General features: G+C 52.0%; 4 protein-coding genes across 4 annotated transcripts; 2 read left to right on the top strand and 2 right to left on the bottom strand.

Moving 5' to 3' along the window:
• Positions 1–2,692: 2,692 nt before the first annotated feature.
• ASPACDRAFT_116522 (mitofusin) lies at positions 2,693–6,363 on the bottom strand. Its single transcript, XM_020195991.1, has 4 exons — positions 5,693–6,363; positions 5,558–5,606; positions 3,423–5,464; positions 2,693–3,367 (listed from the first exon to the last, which is right to left on the bottom strand). The coding sequence occupies exons 1-4, from the start codon at positions 6,051–6,053 to the stop codon at positions 3,009–3,011; spliced, it is 2,811 nt and encodes a 936-aa protein (XP_020057957.1). The 5' UTR covers positions 6,054–6,363; the 3' UTR covers positions 2,693–3,008.
• Positions 6,364–6,719: 356 nt separating this feature from the next.
• On the top strand, positions 6,720–8,066 carry ASPACDRAFT_77334 (ESCRT-III subunit protein DID4). The gene is made up of 5 exons (XM_020204942.1): positions 6,720–6,792; positions 6,922–7,136; positions 7,274–7,334; positions 7,406–7,666; positions 7,765–8,066. Exons 1-5 carry the CDS (start codon positions 6,787–6,789, stop codon positions 7,891–7,893), a joined length of 672 nt encoding a protein of 223 aa, XP_020057956.1. The 5' UTR covers positions 6,720–6,786; the 3' UTR covers positions 7,894–8,066.
• Positions 8,067–8,315: 249 nt separating this feature from the next.
• Positions 8,316–10,324, bottom strand: ASPACDRAFT_41878 (Protein kinase domain-containing protein; the record flags this gene model as incomplete). Its single annotated transcript, XM_020201000.1, has 4 exons — positions 8,316–9,071; positions 9,200–9,711; positions 9,778–9,807; positions 9,877–10,324. 4 exons carry the CDS (start codon positions 10,322–10,324, stop codon positions 8,316–8,318), a joined length of 1,746 nt encoding a protein of 581 aa, XP_020057955.1.
• A 1,998-nt stretch (positions 10,325–12,322) lies between these two features.
• On the top strand, positions 12,323–14,752 carry ASPACDRAFT_77332 (uncharacterized protein). The gene has a single exon (XM_020204941.1). The coding sequence runs from the start codon at positions 12,822–12,824 to the stop codon at positions 14,520–14,522; it is 1,701 nt and encodes a 566-aa protein (XP_020057954.1). The 5' UTR covers positions 12,323–12,821; the 3' UTR covers positions 14,523–14,752.
• The last annotated feature ends 330 nt before the right edge of the window (positions 14,753–15,082 follow it).

The following is a 15,082-nucleotide window of genomic DNA, read 5'->3' as shown; positions in this document are numbered from 1 at the left end:
ACTGTTGAGTAGTGCCTCGAAGTCGATGTTTATGTACTTCAAGAGGCCACTACATTTGTGATCGATCACCATGGGATATGACTCTCAGGCAAGGAAGCAATGAATCAGAACCCCGTGAAGTGGTGGTAACTAAACCATTCTTCTCATCATCTTAACCAGAACTGAGTTCGTCCCGATGTCAACAAACAAAAAGTCGAGCTTCGACCTGCAGACTGTGTCCAAATGCACGAACGTCTGAATTAACAGTGATCGTGATGGTGGTGGTGGTGGTGGTGGTGGTGGTAGCAGCGGCGGCGGCACAGCGGCAGCGGCAAGAGTTTTCCTCACCCAGTCTTTCTTCCGCACTCGCTGTAGACCAAGGTGCTATCTGTGGACATTAGCATCAGATACATTCGATTCGTACAGAGGCGTCGATATACCAATGCTCATAGCGAAGCTATGATAGGTAAAGGAATTTCCGAGTCCTGCCCAGATAGTCTGTCTCCCAGGCGATCAACGGGGGGAGTGAACTGATTACCATGGCGATGTGTCATCCGAGTCCGAATGAACAGAATCTAAACAGCAAGGACCAGCTCAGCAGTGGTGCTAGAGAGGATTGTCACCTAGCAGAACACCAATTGCTCCCAAGCTCTGACACATCTGACAGTGGTGTCCTTGTCCATTCTTCTTAGGACGAGTGTGCTCTCCATCATGTCACTGGCAAGTCACTGGATAGCAACAGGATGGTACGAGGGTAGACCGGTCGCTGATTCTGGAGCTGCACCGCTCAACTTGGGCAATGAGTCTTGGAAGACAGACGAAGCTCGGGGAACAGGCTTGACTTGACAGCGTTGACGAAGCTCTCTTCGATTTGCGCGAATTGAGGAGAAGGTGAAACTTGTGCAGTCCAGAAGAAAAAGCATGTGAGAATGTTACAAACGAGTGTCCGGTCAATGGCCTCTGAGCTAGACGACCCTCGGAGTGCCAGCAGAAGTGAGACAGGGCGAAAGAAATGAGCTCTCAATCTCTCAAAAAAAGGAAGAACATTCCATAAAGGATGGGTGAGTGTTGAAGCAAGAACAGATGAAAAGACGGGACTCTCAAAACAGTCACAAGTGTAAGCAAAAGAAGAAAATGACTTGATCACCAAGATGAGTAAAACTGTCTTAGTCGCCCATCAAATATGATTCAAGGAGAAACACGCAAGAACCACCAGTTCGACACCCTGGATCAATTCTCCCAGATGGCCGAGCCATCATAGCATTCATCACCTTTCTCGACTCGCAGATGTGATCTCCGAGACCCCGCAAGCAATCGGTAAACTGGGAACTGGGAACTCTCCCGCAAATTTCCGAAGAGGACCCGACCTGAGATGAGGAGGCAAAACACCCTGGGGTACTGAAATCTCACCCCTTGCATCTTAGCCCCAATGCCAGATGTTCGTTGAAAAAAGGACAGCTCCTAACTGCGTATGCTTTCCCTTTGGAAGCATACCCAGAACCCCGCATTCAGACGACGCCACGCTCCAAGCGAGTCTGTTCTTCTCACTCGAGGAGATCCTGGCCTGCGGGGTTCGCAGAACCAAAGTGCTCCTCGGGAACCTGATAATTTGTGTAAACTTCCTCTTCGAAAGCGTACATACGACCCAGCATCTCTTCGTGTCATCCCATGTCAGTCGAGATCAAACGATCAACCCCCCCTCCCTAGCATCACCAAGGCATATCCTTCCAAAGAACTTATGTTCTGCCCCATGCATCAAATGTAATACAGTGGGTATTAGAACGTCTGAAAATTGCAAGGTCTGAGAAGAAGACCACATGGAGCGGGGTAGAAAGAGGGGAGATAAAAGACATAGGTAACGCCCCACACCGGGAGGTATCATCCCAAGTTTTGCGCTGCTCAGTTTATCCAAGGCTGGAGCAACTCGTCCCACAGCAAAGGTGTATCAAATGGATGATCAGATGCATAAGAAGAGGAACAGATGTATCATGAGAGTGAGAGTCAACAGAGGATATGAAGGTAGGAAAAACCGAGTAGAAGTCCACATGGAGTGTGGTGTGGAGTGTGGTGGGAAGAGGAGAGAGGAAGAAGGAAGAAAGAATCTGAGAAGGAGTGGGAGGGCTCTTAATGGACTGCCCCCGGCTCGCTGAAGCCTTGAGGATACAATTAACCGCTGAATCAGCCGTGAAGAATTGCAGTCCGGTTAATCATTCCATGGTGTATTCTGCGCTCTGAGCGCTCAATCCATGAACGGCTTACCTCTTCGAGAACTACATCAGTGGCGGGATCGCCTTTGAAAATAACCCCAGTGACGGATTTGCCTTTTGAACACAGTGACAGGTTTACCTTCTGAGGACTACTACAGTGACGGAATCCCTTTTTGCACTTCCGTTGAGGAAGTGCCCACTAAAAATTACAGCTGTGAAGGACTATCTTTTAAGCTCATGTTCATCAAAGAAGTGGGCGTGAAGAACCCCCCTGTTCAACAACAGCCCGTCAAGGAGCCTGCATGCTACGGGACTATATCTGTGAAGAGATCAACTTAGGGCACGGTCGGAGTTGCGGAACAATCCGGCGCGGGACGGCACGCACGGACCAGGATGCCCATGTGGTCGGTACCCTGGTCCGTTGCTAGGGGCTTTGAATAGCTTCGACAACAATAGCGCAGTTAGCGCCACTAGAATTAAGCAAGGCAGACAAGTGCACAAAAGATCGCTATCAAGGATATCAATCTGATAAAGAATTTTTAGGCTATCTCTTATCCGTGCGTAGCACACCAATCACGCCCTGATTACTGGGAAGAAGACAGAAGAAAAGGAGGTAGGAAGAAGAAAAGAATAAAGCTGTAACTCATACACGGCGGGATATTTTGGTGATAGAAAGAAGAGGACAGGGGAGGAAGGCGGCACAAGGCCGAAAGCACACCACACACAGCAAAAAGGGAATAGTAAAAAGTTCGTACAGCATCATTATGGTTTGTACAAGGAAAAGAAATCACCTGCAAAACCTTTGAACTACCCCATACATGCTTAATGAGCCGCCGCAAGACCACCGGGTAGAGGAGCATCCAAATCAATGCTCTCCACGGATCTGCGGTTCTCGCCACTCTCGCGGAAGAGATTCGAGAAGTACTTGCTGGCGGTCTCGCTTTCATGCTTGGTCTTGCTGACTTCGTGCTTGCGACGTCCGAGGTCTTCGATGTCTTGCGCGAGGCTGGTCTGGAGGTTTCCGGCGGGCAGGCGCAGAATGCGGCGGACCTCGGAGGAGATACGCGTAGCGTTCGAGTGGACGTAGTCCATCTCTGAGAGAGTAGCTGCAAGCTTGCGGGAGAGACGAGGGGGAAGGGTAGTAGGGATCGTAGAAACCATCCAAGCAGCGGTCAAAGCAGCTAAATTTTCTGTCAGTCAAATTCACACAAACAAGAGAAAAGCAAAAAAACGTACCGACTGCCAAAACACCAGGCAGGAAAAGCCGGCGCACATTGTTCGGTCCCAAGAACCGAACAGCACTGAACATGCTGTCAACCCAGCCGATGCCACCAAAGGCTCTGCCTCCGAGGACAGTCACCGCAGTCATCGCCATTCCCGTCCCGGCCATCTTCTCTTGCCGCTCCCAAATTCCGGAGATATCGAAGAAATCCCAAATCTCTACTTCGGTATCGACCTGTCTGGCAAGCGTGTGACGACGACCACGACGGAACATCATGTCCGCGCGGAAGTTCAAAGGCGCAAACTTGTCTTCTCCGACGTGCAAAAGACCGATGTTCTGAATGAAACCAACACCCTTGACCGTCTTGTCCCGCGCATAGTCCTCGCAGTCCGCTACAGATGCGGCGATCTGATCCAGCATAGCCAATTTCAAGTCCTCAGCGTACTGGAACGCGGAGAACAGACCGGGGTACTCAACACCCAAGTCGGCTTCGGAGACATGAGCAATGGTTTCACCCAAGCTAGACCGGGTGTGGTTGTAGACGTCATCGCACGACTCGTCAATGTACTTCTCGACCTGATCGCTGAGTTCCACTTTCTTCTTCTTGCCTTCTTCGTAAGCAGGTTCCAGCTCGGCCAGCTCGTCCGTGACACGCTTGAGTTCAGCCTGAGCTACATCACGATTGACTCCAGCCAGGGAGTTCAGATCCGCGAGCAAGTTCAGAAGATATGTCCGAGCAGGCGCCAGCTTCGAGCGAGAGCGCTTCTCCAGAACGAACCGGCGAAGAGAACCTTCAAGGTTCTCAAAGTCCTGAATCTTCTGCCGCTGCTTGCCCTTGTCCTTGCCCTTTCCTTTATCCTCGGGCTCATCATCGTCGGAGCCATCGTCGCCACCACCGCCGGAACTTGAAACGGAGACCGGAGGTGCCACGGGAATGGCGTTACTGGAGACGAAGTGAACCAGCTCGGCTGCCTCCTTGTAGGTGCGAGGGCTGAGCTTGCCGATCTGGTCCAGAATCATCCGCTCACACCGCTGCTTGTCGCGAATCTGATCGAAACCGTTGACGACAATGAACATATAAGCCTTCTCGTGAGCAGCATTGAGAATGAACTCCTTCGCAGAAAGAGTAAAGTGATTAGCAGCAGAAACCACGAACACAACCACATCGATCTCCTCCTGTCGGGCAAAAACCGCCGTCGTCTTCAAGGAATCCGAGTTCAGACCAGGAGCATCGATCAGCGCGATATCCACGACCCCGTTGTTGAGCAAAGACTCATCGATCGTCCGCACATCCTTCACATAGACCTTGCACTGCATGTACTTTGAGTTGTCGATGACGATATCCTCCAGCTCATGCAACCCATAGACGTCGTAGGTGCTCTCGTCGTTGCGATTGTAGGGGACATCCTTGTGGACGGCATGCACCTCCTCCAACCCGCTATTCTCACGTGCATCAAGAACCTCGCAGAAGATGCTGGTGCATGGCTGCTGATCCTCGGGCAGAACCTTGCGGCGCAACAGTGCATTACAGAAAGTCGACTTTCCGGCATTTAGATCACCGGTAATCAGAACCTTGCTGGAAGTATCCTCAATTCGATCCCGCAACGAGAGCAGATGCTTGACGCTCTGGCTGATCTTTCCATCCAACAGCGACGCAATCGATGCCTTCTCCAAGGAGTGAACCAACTCGGCCTGCGACAGGGCTCCCAGCTTCAGGTCGAGTTTGAGAATCGAAAACTCCTGCGCGATCTGCGGGCTCATCAGCCGGGGCTCCGTGGGGACGCGACGCTGCGCCGCGGCACTCGACTCCGCCAGATCCTCGCCGGCGGTCATCGTAGCGGCGCGCCGCATCTGGCCGGGACGGGGCATCGAATCCAGGGCGTCATTTCCGAAGAAGGACTGGGCCTTGTGCAGGGTGGGTTTGTCGTCGGGGGACTCGAGGTCATTCTGGACGGAGGGATAATGGGCAGGCCATTGCCGGTTCATGTCCTGGAGTTCCTTCAACGTATCGATAGTGCGCGTAATAGCGCGTCCGAGCTTGGTCCGGTTTGAGTTACTATAACCCCAAGTCTTAGCATATTTCCGAGAGATATCAAAGCAGACCGAAGCGTGTAGCTATGAACAGCAAGACGAAATAGGGCGCACGTACTAGAGTAATTGGTGCACATGGCTCGCGACGATCTGTCGCTCGTGCTCAGCTATAGATTCCGACGCGTCAGTTGAAACACTCTTGCTAAAAAGTGGATTTTCCTCCAAGAGAAAAAAGCATCAAAAAGAAACGCACCTGCTGGGTTCCATGCTCCAAGATGGGAGGGCGCATGCATGGGAGTCGGGCTATCGACCATCAGATCCGCTCGCCATCCGCCACCAACCGCAGCTCCAGCATCACCATCGACCACGCTCCCACTGGGAATGCTGCCACCGTACCCGGAATCCTCATGCAGCGAGGCCATCAAGGCCGTTGCGCTCTCGGAGGTCGAACCATTTCCGACGGTCATATACGCGGGCGGGGGTCTCGGGAAGGACGAGGGGGTACTGCTCATGGCGGAGGAGTCCTCGGGCGCCGGTTGCTGCTGGCTGGAGGAGGATCCGGCGGAAGAAGAGGAAGAAGAGGCGCCTTGGCCGGGGAAATACTCCTGACTCATGGCGAAAGAATGGTTGTTTGCATGTGGGCGTAACCCAGTGCTGGAAGAGTTGAAAGGAAGGACAAAAAAGTCGCGGAGGGACGGAAGGAGTGGGAGTGGGTGCAGGTGCCGTGCACGGGGGGGCGAGGGAGATTAGATTTGGCTTAGTGATGGAAGGATGGAAGGATGGATCAGGAATGGAACATGGAATAATATGAGTAATTAATGCATGCACCAAAGAAACAGCAGCAGCAGCAGCCTGAGGAGCAGCAGCAGGAGCAGCAAGCAAGCAAGCAATGAGAAGCACTCGGCAAATCATGGAAATTCGGCGCGGGAGGCAAAGAGCAAAGAGGGAAAATAATTCGTTCATTGCTGGCTGAAAAGGGTTTAGTGGGGGGAGGATTCAGTGTCGGGGCCTGCATGTGACTGTGGGTGGGTATCTTTGGTATCGGAATTGTATTAAGCATACCATTGCCAGCTCTTATATAAGAGTAACTCCAGTATCAGCAGTACAGTACACTAACTACAGCCTACGGCTGGCTTGCCCTTGATGTCACTTGCGGTTGGTCGTCCCTCACAGGCTCGCTCACTCACTCTCTCCGCCTCTGCGGCTTGCTTTACCTTACTACCTTACTTATCAACAACAACAACACCACCACAATCCCCAATCGTCCGATAATCCTCCCTCCCTCCCTCCCTCCTCCCTCTTTCTTAATCGTGGTGTGATCCCGATACCCCTTACAACCCCAGCACCATGAACGTAAGTACCCTCCCCAAACCCTTCCAATCACATCAGCGTCGCAAAATCACCCCACCTCCCCTTCCTCCCCCAATCCCCTCCACCCCCCAATCCCCACTCACAAACACTGAAATCAAACCTCCATCACAGATCGTCGAATGGGCCTTCGGCAAGCGCATGACGCCCGCCGAGCGCCTCCGCAAACACCAACGGGCCCTCGACCGCACCCAACGAGAACTCGACCGCGAGCGCGTGAAGCTCGAGAACCAGGAGAAGAAACTCGTCCAGGACATCAAGAAGAGCGCCAAGAATGGGCAGATCGGGGCTTGTAAGATCCAGGCCAAGGACTTGGTGCGCACGCGGAGGTATGCTCGGTCCTCACACACACACACACACAACATGCAAATACACACTCTTCATCCGTACTTTGTTGCGATGTGTGATGTGCGATTTGCGAGCCGCGATATTCGGACCGGGATTAGTCTAATAGGATGGAGAACAGGTACATCCAGAAATTCTATCAAATGCGCACGCAGTTGCAGGCGATCTCGTTGCGGATTCAGGTATAGTCTCTACGTTGGGGGCATGGATTGGTTATCGGCAGTCAGCTAACGCAGCCCCGCCCAAAATCCAGACGGTACGGAGTAACGAGCAGATGATGCAGTCGATGAAGGGGGCGACAATGCTGCTGGGCAGCATGAACCGGCAAATGAACCTGCCGGCGCTGCAGCGGATCGCGATGGAGTTCGAGCGTGAGAACGATATCATGGACCAACGGCAGGAGATGATGGACGATGCGATCGACGAGGCGACGGGCATGGAGGGCGAGGAGGAGGACAGCGAGGATATCGTCAAGGAGGTGCTGGATGAGATTGGCGTGGACCTGAGCCAGGCGGTGCGTGATGTCCCTCTATTCCCTCCCTTGAGGATATGTGTGTTGTGGTGGTCTCCGTATACCCATACTAACTGTTTCCTCTTTGGGTTGTTTTCCAGCTGGGTGAGACGCCGACGGATATACAAAAGACGGCCGTGGGCGAGGCAAGAGTCGCGCAGCCGATTGGGGCCGCCGGAAACGCAAGTGATGATGACTTACAGGCAAGACTGGATAGTCTTCGTCGCTGATGATATGACTGACACGAGTCGACTACTGCTGTGATTTCTTTCTTTTTTTTTTGTGTGTGTTCAATCTTGTTTCCTGCCTTGTTTCTTGCGCTGTTATTACATTCGTGGCTAGGGGTTTTCGGGATCGGGCATAATGCATCCATCTATCATTCTTCCAAGGCTTAGCCTTGTACGTCTATAAATCTATACTTTTCTGTCGTCTCTCATGACTTAGTGTCGCCTCTATACTCCAGGTACATCCCAACACACCGATGCAATGGGCTCAACAACTATTACACAAACCGATATTGGAACATTCCGTCAACCCCGGAGAAATCCATGCTTTGTCGAGAAATAAGAAAACCCACATAGCATCAAGCAAGGGCTTTCGAGGAAAAGGAAGAAGGGGAAAGAATAAACAAATACAGTAGAGCGATCCACGCCTATTCTTGCATTGGGTCCCCGTCATTGTCTGCGATAAGCTGGTTGACTGCTGCCGCTATCTGTATTAGGTTTTGTGCCTGCTGCTGTGCCTGGAATTGAGCTTGCTGCTGTGCCTGGAGTTGTGCCTGCTGCTGTGCCTGGAGTTGCGCCTGCTGAGCCTGCTGTCCTTCCTCCATCACATGCTGCCTGACTTCCCGATTGTTGCCCGGCCGCTTGAACCTTTCGGGATCGTCAGACTCGTATTTCCACTGCCCAAACCACACACAGGACTCCACCTCCGGCAGCGTGGGTCGGTCCCTGGGGTCCTTGGCGAACATCATCATCATGGCGTCGGCGCAGTCCTGCGAGAGCATCTCCGAGACCGGCAGTTCCTTGTTGATGACCCTTTCCCGCCGTGCCTTGAGCGCTTTCTTTCGATCGCCATAGATTGTCTTGTCAACCCCGGGTTGCCGCCAATCCTGCACATAGCAGATGTGGCGGTCCCACTTGGGGTCCTCCCAGGGTGCGAATCCGTGCAGCAGCTCGTAGATGTTCGAGGCCAGCACCCACAGGCCGGTCATCCGCTGGTCGTGGGGGAGTACAATCTGGAACTGCCAATGATCGTTCGCTTCCCCTATATAGGCAGCCCTGAAGAGCTCGAGGGTCAATTCCGGCGTGAGGCCGCCTTCGTACGCGGGTACGTAGGTGAATTCTTCCTTGAGATAGTCGTTATCGGTGAGGGCAAATGTGTAGAGTCCGATGTCTATGATGATGGTCTGTTTGTATGCGGATTTCACGAGTGAGCAGTCGTTCATATGGGAAGAAGCAAAAGGAGAGAGCATGAGAGTCGCGCACAGGGGAACCCATGGTGAGAGGGCAAGGATGACGGGGGAGAAAAACGTACGTTCAAGTCTTCTTCTATGATGAAATTATCGGTCTTGAGATCGTCGTGGCAGATATGCATGTCGCGCAAATAGGCGAGGCCTTCCAGAAGTTGAGATGCAACCTTGCAGACCATGTGCTCCTCCAGTAACGATTCCTTGTACATTGTGAGTTGACTGGCGATGCAAGCCCCGAATCTCCGCACGAGCAATTCGTTATATTCAGGGTTTTTGGGGATATAAGAAGCTTCGGCAACGGCCTCATCGAGGTGGGCGGACATCACGATGGCCTGGTATAACTTGTGGGAGTAGACCGAGTCAAGGGTCGGGAACCGGCCACACTCGTTGGCAAGAAGCAGAATGTACGCCTCAATTGGGATGTAGTGAAGTTCATCGTCTTGTAAGAACAAGGGCGCCATTACCGGTGAGGGTCCAATCGCGCCGACAACCCTGTATTTCTCGTGATAATTCACTGTTGTGGCGATTGTAACCAGGTTCTCCATCTTAATAGCGTACAAGCGACCTTCATCGTCTCCTGAAAGAGAAGCATTAGTAAAAAGTCGCTCCATACAATCGCATAAGATTTTCGGGGACAGCTTACTTTTATGGGCAAGTAGGACAATCCCGTAACCTAGTGAAGAAAAGGGTCATCAGTGAGCCGAGAGAATTTGCAAGACAGTGCCAAATGGGGAGGACATACTTCCACTGCCGAGGATGCCCCGGATAACGAAGTGCTGTTTCTTCAGTATTTTGCATAGAGACTTCCATCTGAGATATATCTTCTTAGCCTCCTCATCCCTGTCTACATAAAGTTCGGGGTGCTGTAGAAGCCGAGTCTGGTACTGGTGGCTATCGTATCTCTCGCCGCTATCCGTCTCAACGTGCCGGCATCGGGATACTTCTGTTTCCCGGCCAGCCAAGGCTGCATTATAGCGATGGGAGAGAACTTGATGAAGGTTTGGGAAATCATTCGCAAGTTTAGTGTCCGGCTCCAGGAGCTCACGAATGACAGCAGCGAGTTCTGAATCGTATTTTCGAATGTGCCGGTAACTGTTGAAGTACTTAGGATCGTGCTTTCTGTCATGGGTGATCAGGTCAATAAGGTGTCGAAAATCATAGCCCCATCTCTTTACTGGAAAAGAACTCATAGTGACTCTCGGTAGTGGTTTAGATGAGTTCGTGGTTCGGTTGAGCAAGGACCGAATAGTCTAGCGTTTTGTCTGGATACCCCTCATGGCCCAGGAAGCCATGGGGGGGCTCCATTTTAAATGAGGTCTCTTAGTCCTCCTGGATGAGATTGAAAGGACTATCAGGAAGAAAGCAGTTGATGCTGGAGAGATTCAGTGAACAATGGCTCATTCTAGTGGTGTTGATAGTACGGCGGGAATCAAAAAGCTGGAGGTCAGTGTATGAAAGCCATTGCGGGAACAGTCCATTGTGTCGGCTGGCTCGACACAAATCAGGAACAAGACATGAAGCCGGTGGCTCAACAAAGAAGCCAGAGCTTTTACTAGAATCGATAAAGAGTTGATGAGTGTCAAGTCACAAAGACCACAAAGAACGAATATTAACATACCTAAAAAAGCAACAATCCCCATGTCTTCACTCGTCCTTGGCTATGCTATCGCATTCTTGCGTTTCATCTTCAATGAACTCTGACTCTACTGTGTAGAGAGCATGCAAATGCAATAAAGTCTGATAGTTAGTATGTAGCCCTGCCATCAACCCAAAGGCTAACGTAGGAACAATGCGAGACAAAGAGACCAATGATGATGGCAGGCCCTTCAGCTGGGCTCACATCGCTCGAACCTGAACCTGGTAGTGTCTACACCTGCAGGAGTGAGGAGGTGAGTCACACCTCGACTGGCCTATCAGCATGTCGATATACAAAGAGGCTTTGCGCGTTCTCCCGTGGCTGTCGCCTGGGTAATGCTGCTGAGAGTTGATGGATTGGGCACGTCTGGTATAATGGTGGAAGGGTCGCAACCACCATCCAGCGCGGTCAAGGTCTTCTCCTATGTCCGAAGACGGTGTTTTCTAAGAATAGGAAAGCCTTCGATTGCAGTGCGGATGCTTGCAGACCTGAGCAGCCCAGCAAAGGGTAACAGCGGTCACTTCTCTCTTTGCTGTGTGCAGCGGAAGTGACGGAAGTGAGTGAAGTACTGAAGTATGTTGTGCCGCGTCTATGGCATCTTCCATACATATGCAATGCGATAAGAGATCCACCTGGCCTGTGGTGAAGTACAGATCCATGTGCTCTTGTCCAATGTCCTTCGAGGGTTGAAGGATGGCTTGTAAGTATGGATGTAATTGTTTTGCAGCTTTGCAGCTTTGCAGTTTTGCAGCAGGAAGCAGGGCGCTTTAAGCGCCACAGTGGCTTGGCTGCATGATCCTGAACGTGCAAGTTCTCCCACCACCCAATCGGCAATCACCTTCGTTGGATGGGAGTGTTGGAACTGATCGCTGAGTGGCTACTAAGGCAAGGTAGGCAGACTACATTTGGAAGAGCTTTCTGTTGCCTGGACTGAAATTCAGCCACTCTGCAGCCAAAGGGGGTGAAGGGGTGAAGCTGAGGATTTTCTCTCGAACCCACGCGGTAATACCTAGTACTGTAGTTACTGTATCTAGTAGTTATTAAGCATTGTAAATCCAACTTCACTTTTGGCATCTGACATAGCTGGCTGTTGGTGTTTCTCATCCCCTGCATAGCCCCAATCTCAGATCTCATTGCGGCTGAGGCGTAAGAACAGTGATACGAGGCTGTGGTCTTCGGAAATGACGAAGGCGACAAAAAGGAGAGAAACCACGGAATACAAAAGAGGCGGGAGGGAAATTACTGGCATCCATCATCGAATCCAATTCAGCCTGACTCTTCATTGTTGCCCGGGCTCTTTTTTTTTTTGCGCCCTGCAAATGTCACAGGCACGCTGCCCTCAGATGGATGGATGCTTGGTTGGATGATCAGAGAGACAATCAGTCAGACAGTTTTTAGTAAAAGCAAATCACGAATTACCTGTAATTACTCTCGGGGGATTTTTTTTTTTTTTTTTTTTTGAGAAAACCGTGAGGTTCGGGAATTCTCTCTAATGATAAAGCAGAACGCGACGAGCATCTGCCCGGTCTGAAACATTCTTACAGCCTGTTTGTCGGACGTTGGAGTGCCGGAGACTGCCTCCAGTCCGCTTTACGGACTTCTTTCCTCAGTATATATGACGCCCGCATGTGTGCTTGATAGCCCCCCGCCTCCCCCCTCCAAAACATTTCCAGCTGAAGTTATCAGCATATATTGTCATTCAGAACCTAGTTATCTCTTGTCATCCCTGTGATGCTGTGACTATTGCTTTCTTCATCCTCCAGCTCACTCTTCACTCACTGTGATCCCATCCATCCACTCCAGACGAACCCGCCTCCTACAGTATGGCGAAAATCAACTCAGACAACCGGGTTCCGCCTGTCCCTCCAGTCCCCCCGGTCCCTCCTATTCATCACCCTCCCGTTCAGTTAAACGAGCACCCTCGTATAGTATCAATCAACCCCCAAGATCAAGCGAGTCCAGAATACTTGATCAACTCCATGAACCGGCTCCATGTACAGACCGAGAGGGCTTCCAACAAGAACACACAGAAGCCAGGAGGCATAGCTGCCATGAATGACGTTGATGCTGCCGCTCCCCTCTTCTACTTGGGGTATACCTTCTTCAAGGCCACCCCCACCCCCGGGAAGAAGAGCACCTGGAGTCAAGTTGAGAGAGCGAAGATGCACCTTAGCCAATCAGACTTGATGAACATGGTGGTCAACCGGACCAAGAAGCTATCCGTGGCCGAGCAATACCATTCTTTGTCCAAGGTGAAGCGGGCCCACGTCGACCAACTGATTCACGAGCTTAGGGCCAGCGGTCCCCGATTCGAATGGACTTGCGTCTATGTGAAGGAGGACGAGAAACCTGTTAGAGGCAAGAATACTCGACGCGGTGATTATGAGACGGTCTCGTTAGAAGTTATCATCCGGAAGAAGGCTGCAAGTTTGGTATATCCGCAGGTTTCTGTCAATGAACCTGTGGAGAGAATAACCCCTACCGGAGACACCTTTCAAGCCCCTAGCAGCCATACTCTGTTCAACAGGGAACCCAGGTTGAGTCAAACTGTTCCTCCAACCAATCCATTGGCCAGGCACGCAGGATCTGCCATCCCCCAGAGGCCTGCCGTCCATCGAGGGTCTGCTGTTCCTCAAGGGCCTGCCGTGCATCAGGAACCTGCCACCCATCAAGGACCAGTGCCAGCAAGCATGGCAGATATCCAGCAGCCACTGCCTTCCAGGCCAAATCATCAGCCTCCACCTCCTCCACCACAGCATTCATTCCCGACAGGAGTACAGCGGCCCATCCCCCAGGAGCAATGGGCGGCTTGGATACAGCAGGGGATGCCAGCTGTTGCGCACCCACAGTATCGACATTCTGCAGGAATTCAAGATTCTGCGGCCCCTATTACAGAGCATGAGATGCAAAGGGGCATCCCACAGATGCCGACCATGTGGAATGATCCTCGCGGAGCTTCTGTCACACAGGGTGTGGCTCACCGAGGTCCCAATATCCATCTTCAACCCAGCCCGTTGAAGCCACCCGAGTTGCATGAGCTAGGTAAGACCAGGGCTCATACCCCTACGCATCCTAAGCCTGATCATATCAACGCAGCAATGCCCGTCGCAGAGCCAGAGACAGACCTAGGCATTGAGTCAAGTAGTGTGGGCGATGGGGAGTCTGAGTTCGACTTTGACGACGAAAGTTCAATGTCCGAGGGTTCGGATGAGGGGTCAGAAGCCGAAGAGAACCCTCAACCTCAGCCATGGCGAGGCAGTCTCTACCGTCGCCATTCAGCCCCCAGCACCAAGCAGGTTTATCGAACGCACTATCGCAAACAGCCTCAGAAAGGCAATTCAAATCAGGGGACCGGTCGCAGTGGTTACCCTGCTGGTTCCATTGATGTGGTCCCTGCCAAGAGTAATCACAACGACCCTAGGGTCATTCTCAGCCGAGAAGTTACACGGCCGGCCCGAGATCGGCCCAAGATTATCCAGGCGCCTGTTCCTCCCGAGGGGTTAGACATGAAGCAACTGGTCGAGGAGAGAATTGGCCGCTATGATGGCGGACGGATGCGAAACGATATTCGAACCCGGATGTTGGACGATCGGGAGGCGCGACTGGAGCATCGCGAGAGACTATTAGACCTCAAAGCGCGGGTCCTGGAGGAGGAGTGGGACAGTACATGTTACCTGCCCCGACGCATGTCCCTCCGTGACTCAGGGTCGTTTTATGCCCGACGATATCGTCCGTTGGACGATCTTCGCTGAGTTCCTCCCTTTAATTATGTACTCATGTGATTCTTGATTGTTATGGTGAATCGGGGGTTTTTTTTCTCCGGTTAAGTTCTCCGTTTAATTTTCGGGCGTTTCCTCGGGTGAAGGGGAGGTGTGGGTATGCTATAACGTCATTGCAGCGGGTGTGTGTTTTGGAGGTTGGCAGAGAAGTCGTAGTAGTTTCAACACCAATTTAGTTTGATGGATACACCTGAAATCAATTGAAGCACTTGAATTGAGGAGAAGTAGCAGACATGTAGGTCACGCGGATTGTTACCCAATTGCAGTAGGGCGAAAAACAGCAGGGAAGAAGCAGAAGAATTGAAGGAGGGGAGGAGGGGGGGAAGAAGGAAAGCTTCCGGCTGCCAGCTCAGAGGCAGAAAGTAAGTGACTTTATCGATAAGCCCCGCCATCGACCCTCCCATACACCCATACACCCACTCAGTACTCACTCAAACCCAACCCTTCCCTTTCGTTCACACCGGCCCGAGCCCCGCCGTGCTTCTCCCTCCCCCCCCCTCCCTCCGTGTTTCTCTCGTCTTCCTCGTCGTCAT

This window comes from Aspergillus aculeatus (assembly GCF_001890905.1).
Source record: "Aspergillus aculeatus ATCC 16872 unplaced genomic scaffold ASPACscaffold_5, whole genome shotgun sequence".
Taxonomy (NCBI): domain Eukaryota; kingdom Fungi; phylum Ascomycota; class Eurotiomycetes; order Eurotiales; family Aspergillaceae; genus Aspergillus; species Aspergillus aculeatus.
The sequence above is the reverse complement of the archived record's forward strand: the minus strand, read 5'-3'. Positions and strand labels throughout refer to the sequence as shown.